This window comes from Oncorhynchus tshawytscha, linkage group LG04, assembly GCF_018296145.1.
Source record: "Oncorhynchus tshawytscha isolate Ot180627B linkage group LG04, Otsh_v2.0, whole genome shotgun sequence".
NCBI classification, from domain to species: Eukaryota; Metazoa; Chordata; class Actinopteri; order Salmoniformes; family Salmonidae; genus Oncorhynchus; species Oncorhynchus tshawytscha.
Window position 1 is genome coordinate 42,721,765 of NC_056432.1, and position 6,000 is coordinate 42,727,764.

General features: G+C 43.5%; 1 protein-coding gene across 4 annotated transcripts in view; it reads left to right on the forward strand.

The window, feature by feature from the left end:
• The window catches only part of stxbp1b (syntaxin binding protein 1b), a 46,747-nt gene extending 43,762 nt beyond the window's left edge, over positions 1-2,985 (forward strand). For 2 of the 4 annotated variants that reach the window (XM_024418180.2, XM_024418176.2), the window contains exons 19-20: positions 2-127; positions 1,668-2,985. In XM_024418180.2, coding sequence (XP_024273948.1) covers positions 2-111 — 110 coding nt within the window. In that variant the 3' untranslated portion in view covers positions 112-127; positions 1,668-2,985. Of the gene's footprint in view, position 1; positions 128-1,642 lie in introns of all 4 variants that reach the window. The other 2 variants (XM_024418177.1, XM_024418178.1) reach the window with 2 other exon arrangements.
• The last annotated feature ends 3,015 nt before the right edge of the window (positions 2,986-6,000 follow it).

A 6,000-nucleotide genomic window follows, 5' to 3' on the forward strand; every position in this document is an offset into this window, starting at 1 on the left:
GGTTCCACCCACACACTCACTCCCACCAAATACCTAAAGGAGCTGCAGCACCCGGACTTCCTGGACCCCAACGCCGCCCCTGAGGAACCAGAGCCTGCCCCTGCAGAATGAGAACACACACTGAGAAGTAAAGATAGTTGTTGTGATGTGAAGCCACCTTTTCTGATCTCCCTCAGCCTCACCCCACTTCCCCTCCTCTGGCCCTGGGCCCGGGTTCCCGATAGCAATGGAACTTAGGCTTTCAAGTGTTTTAAAGATGCATTGTTCTTACAACACCCGAAGATGTAACATGCATTTCCCAAAACACTACGCAGAAAGAACGTTGGCTAAGTGTGTCGTTGGAGCATGTGTCAATACTGATAGGTTCGAAAGAAAGGCCCAGCTGCTCTCGGATCAGCTTTCTCCATTGAAATCTTACCTTAACATTATAATTATTCCACAATACTGCCAACGGATCAGGTCCTAGAAAGATATTATCACCTTATGGCTGCAAATATTGAGGCGGCTTATTCTAATGCTTACCCTGGAGCCTAATAATGCATTAAATCACAAATCTGACACATCAATTCGCACATATTGTTACACATCATGAAATATATTAAAGCAAAAAAATTCCAGACAGTTTAGCCTACAATTAGCAAAATAGAACTCAATTGACTAAACATTTAAATTAATTTCAATATGATTGAAATACTGTATATGCAGAGGCCTTTGTAGCCTACTGTATTTATTTTTTGAAGCAGTCATCTCGGTTTTCTGTTATCCTACACAGACATTGCCGACTTTGTATTTGTTGTCAACTTCGATTCGAAGTTATGGGGGTCACAGAGCGACAGATAAACATCTTGATTCTATGTTTAGTGGAGATCGTCTGTGTATAAAGTGACACGGAAGGGCAAAAAAAGCATCAAACGACGCACTTAGCTGTTTTGAGGCAGTCGGAAAATAACGAGAGTTTTCAAGTGCAACTTTACTAACGATGGTTTTGGGAAACAGCTTGGAGATTTAACGGTGCCCCTACAAAGGTTCTTACGATGAATTTAGCCTTAAGACGCTTTCGGGAAACCGTGCCAAAGACTCTGTCCCCTGTTGTGCATCCCAAATGGCACCCTGTTTCTGTTACATTGCACTACTTTTGACTAGGGCCCATAGGAAAGCACATTCTGATTCTACTGTTTGTGATCTATCCCTTTGTTCCTCACGGTTCAGTGGATTGTTTGTTCTCACCTCTATTCTTTGTCTGTATGTGTGTTCTTGGTTAGTGGTGCTGTCGTCTATTCAGTTTATCTTGTCTGTGCTTTCTGTATCTGTCCTTTGGAGATTTGTCCTTGTGGTGTGCTGTATGCAAACAGTTGTCAATAGCTCCCATTTCTGTATTAACAATCAACAAGGCACTATGTCGGTATTGTATTTAGCAATGTAATATTTCTTGCAACGTTTTTTTTAAATGTAAGCTTTTTTGCTCCTGTATTTCTTTGTCGTTTGGCTGAAAATGTTTTAGAGAAGCATATAAAAGCTGAACCCATGCATTGATATGTGATTTCTGCTGTCTGTGTATTTCTCTCAATGTCATTCCAATTTGGAACTGTACTGTACTATAATTAACAGACGAGCCTAGTTCAAACTGAGAAAATATGTGTAGTTCCCTCTCTCTCTCTCTGCTGCAGGATCAACCAATATCTTCACCCCTACACGCCTTCTTCAAGCCCTCAAAGACATGGATAAGCAACAAGATGTTTGAGCTGAACAGCTCCCTGGTTGCAGTTGTCCCTCTCCTAACCTCCAAACTCTCCCAACTGGCATACATGAATAGTCAGGACCCAAGACATAACAAGCCCTTCTACTCTACACATAAGACTGAAGAAAACAAATGGCAGCATCTATTTCTAGCATATCCAAGTCATGTATTCAGATATCATGTTTCAATAGAATTACATAAGATCCCTCAAAACCAGAGTAACAAGAACCACAATGTTTTAACTACTGTACACACACCCTTAATGATTGGATGGAAGAGTAGAGATTGTGTACACTGGATAACTGTTGATACTATGAGCAGTAGATGTAAACTGCCATCTCAGGATGCTGTAGTTGCACTTCCTTAAAAGGGACGCCAGTCATAGAGGAGATTAGAGTAGTGTAGTTGGAAATTGAGGAATTATTTAGGCTGGTGTTTGGTGTAGAGTGCTCATCATATTTCAGATAGGAGTAGAAAGGCACCAAATGTGAGGATAGTGGGATGGGATCTATGTATAACATTCCCCCCTCAAAAATATTTGCAAGATTCCTGTGTTTCTAAGACTGTCTGTTTTTAGTGTCATTATAGTGTCATTATTTAGTGTCATCTTTTGTCTCATTGCTTGTAAACATTTCCGGAACACTGAGCAAAAAGACCGATTTACTTTCCATATTTTGAAAAACAATTTTAGAATTTGGAAACTTCAACCACCATTTTAAAAAGAGAAACATCTTCCGTCTCATGCAATCAGTAGTTAGTAGAATATATGCCGTGCTGTATCAATGTTTTGACGGTGATTAACCTGACTTTGGACATGCCAATGTGAAGCCACTGTACTCGTGGTCATTTTAGCTGTAGTAAACAGTATAGTAGGTGGACAGTGATCAACCATTGGAAGGTTCTTCCTCTATTAGGTTAGTTGTCTGTCTCTGTTCATTAACATTATGTCACTATGTTGACTTGATTTGTTATTTCCTCTCCCTGTAGTAGTTGTGGTCATTTGCGTTCCACTTTCCAGTGTTGACACTGTCATGATGCAAAAAAATGTGTTGTCACTGCAGCTGTTGTTGTTGTATAGTGATTTGTTAGCTTTCCATTAGAGTGATCTGTTATTTATTAAGAGATATTAGTTCCTGTAATATCAGTATAACTTATCAGAATTTGATGCTTTGGAAGCGATTTATCACAAACCGTGCTCTTTCTGCAAATATCATGTACAAAAGCTCCAATAAAGGCTTCAAACAAAAGTTGGTTTTGTACTGTTTACATTACTACATGACTATTGAAATACATATAGTGCATTAGGAACGTATTCAGACCCCTTGACGTTTTCTACATTTTGTTACGTTACAGCCTTATTCTAAAATTGATTTTAAAAAAGAAAGATTCTCATCTACACACACAATACCCCATAATCCCAACAAACTTCTAAAGCTTTTGAGTATTGTGGGGGTTACTTCAATAAATGAAAAATTTATTTGAATGGTAGGACTAAATTAATACTATGTTTTGTGGGTGGGACTAATAACAAGATAATAAATGTAAAATATACTGTGTCTGTAAAATGTATATAGGTTCAGAACTTTTGTGAAATAGCACAGTTAAAAATATGTGGATGGAACTGGATGGATGGACATCAGAAATAGAGGAATGCAAGGACAAAAAACAAAAACAAAAATGGAACTATTGTAAAATAGATTGTGTCTGTGAAATGTATATAGTATGTATAAGCTGGAAGTAGAATCCTAAGTGTTGTTGTTTATTCGTTTACTCGAATTAGGGGACAGGCAGTAGGGTTTGTGAGAAATAATAAAGGAAAATATATTTTAAAAGGATATATGTAAATGTGTATGTATGTATGTATGTATGTATGTATGTATGTATGTATGTATGTATGTATGTATGTTTATATATACAGTACCAGTCAAAATGTAGGACACGCCTACTAATTTCAGGGTTTTCTATCTTTTTATTTAATTTTGTATTTAATTCCCCCCCCGTTTTCTCCCCAATTTTGTGGTCTCCAATTGGTACTTACAGTCTTATCTCATTGCTGCAACTCCCGTACGGACTCAGGAGAGGCGAAGGTCGAGAGCCGTTCGAGAGCCATGCGTCCAAAACACAACCCATATTCTTTATTATTATAAGAATGAACACTGAACAAACTAACCAAAATAACAAAACGACACGTGACGCTATACAAATTTGTGCTGACAGGCAACTACACATAGACAAGAACCCACAAACACCAAAGGGAAACGGCTACCTAAATATGATCCTCAATCAGAGACAACGATAAACAGCTGTCTCTGATTGAGAACCATACTTAGGAAGCCTGTGTTCCCACTATGATTTGTGAGTAGTTGCTTTCTGTTTTGTGTATTCACCTGACAGAACTGTTTAGTTTCTTCCTTTCACTTTGTTATTTTGTTTCGTGTGTTCAGTCTAATAAATTAACATGGACACTTACCACGCTGCATAGTGGTCCGATCCTTCCTACTGCTCCTCAGACGACGAAGAGATTCGTTACAACGTGACCCCCCCCAAAGGTGCGGACTCCTGACCGCAAACCTGAACTTATAGGGGAGGGTCCGGGTTGGCATCTACCCTCGGTGGCGGCTCCGCTTCTGGACGCAGCCCCCCTTTACACGGATCCCTCCGCCTTTGTATAACTAGACCGTGGATCATCGACAGAGGCTCTGGACTGCCGATCATCGCCGGAGGACCCAGACTGGAAAATGTCGCTGGAGACCCCGGGCTGGGGCCCGTCTCTGGAGACCCCGGGCTGGGGCCCGTCGCTGGAGACCCCGGCCTGGGGCCCGTTGCTGGAGACCCCATGCTGGGGCCCGTCGCTGGAGACCCCGGACTGTGACCCGTCGCTGGAGACCCCGGACTGTGGCCCGTCGTTGGAGGTTCCGGACTGTGGTCCGTCGTTGGAGGTTCCGGACTGTGGCCTGTCGTTGGAGGTTCCGGACTGGGAACTGTGGCCGGAAGCTCCGGACTGGGAACTGTGGCCGGAAGCTCCGGACTGGGAACTGTCGCCGGAAGCTCCAGACTGGGAACTGTCGACCGGAAGCTCCGGACTGGGAACTGTGGCCGGAAGCTCCGGACTGGGAACTGTCGCCGGAAGCTCCGGACTGGGAACTGTCGCCGGAAGCTCTGGACTGTGGAGGCACACTGGAGGCCTGGTGCATGGGACCGGTCCAGGTGGCACCGGGCTGATGACATGCACCTCAGGGAAAGTGCGGGAAGCAGGCACAGGACGTACTGGACTGTGGAGGCGCACTGGAGGTCTGGAGCGTAGAGCTGGCACAACCCGTCCTGGCTGGATGTTTATTTTCGTCCCTGCCAATGCAGGGCGCTGACACAGGACGCACTAGGCTGTGCAGACACACCGGAGACAGTGCGCAGAGCAGGCACAGGATATCCTGGTCCAAGGAGTTGTACTGGAGACCAGGAGCGCTGAGCCGGCACCATCCGTCCTGGCTGGATGCCCATTCTAGCCCGGCCAAAGCTTGAATAGAGTGCACCGGGCTATGATAGTGCACTGGAGACACCGTGCGCTCCACCGCATAACACGGTGCCTGACCAGTACCACGCTCCCTATGGTAAGCACGAGGAGTTGGCTCAGGTCTCCAACCTGACTCAGCCAATCTCCTGTCCTCCACTCATCTTTCTCCCAGGCCCAGGATGTCCGCTCCTCATTAACACGCTGCTTGGTCCTTTTGTGGTGGGTTCTTCTGTCACGTTCGTCGTACGAAGGAGATCAAGAAGTAGCGTGGTATGTGTACATTCTTTATTATTATAAGAATGAACACTGAACAAACTAACCAAAATAACAAAACGACACGTGACGCTATACAAATGAGTGCTGACAGGCAACTACACATAGACAAGAACCCACAAACACCAAAGGGAAATGGCTACCTAAATATGATCCTCAATCAGAGACAACGATAAACAGCTGTCTCTGATTGGGAACCATATCAGGCCAACATAGAATGCAAAAAAACCCTAGACCTACAAAACCCTAGACTTACAAAAACTCTAGACAATACAAAAACTAGCGTACCCACCCTAGTCACACCCTGACCTAACCAAAATATAAAGAAAACAGAGATAACTAAGTTCAGGACGTGACAATATTTGAGATTCAATATTTGGGAACTTCTTCAAGACTGTTGGAAAAGCATTCCTCATGAAGCTGGTTGAGAGAATGCCAAGAGTGTGCAAAGCTGTCTTCAAGGCAAAGGGTGGCTGCT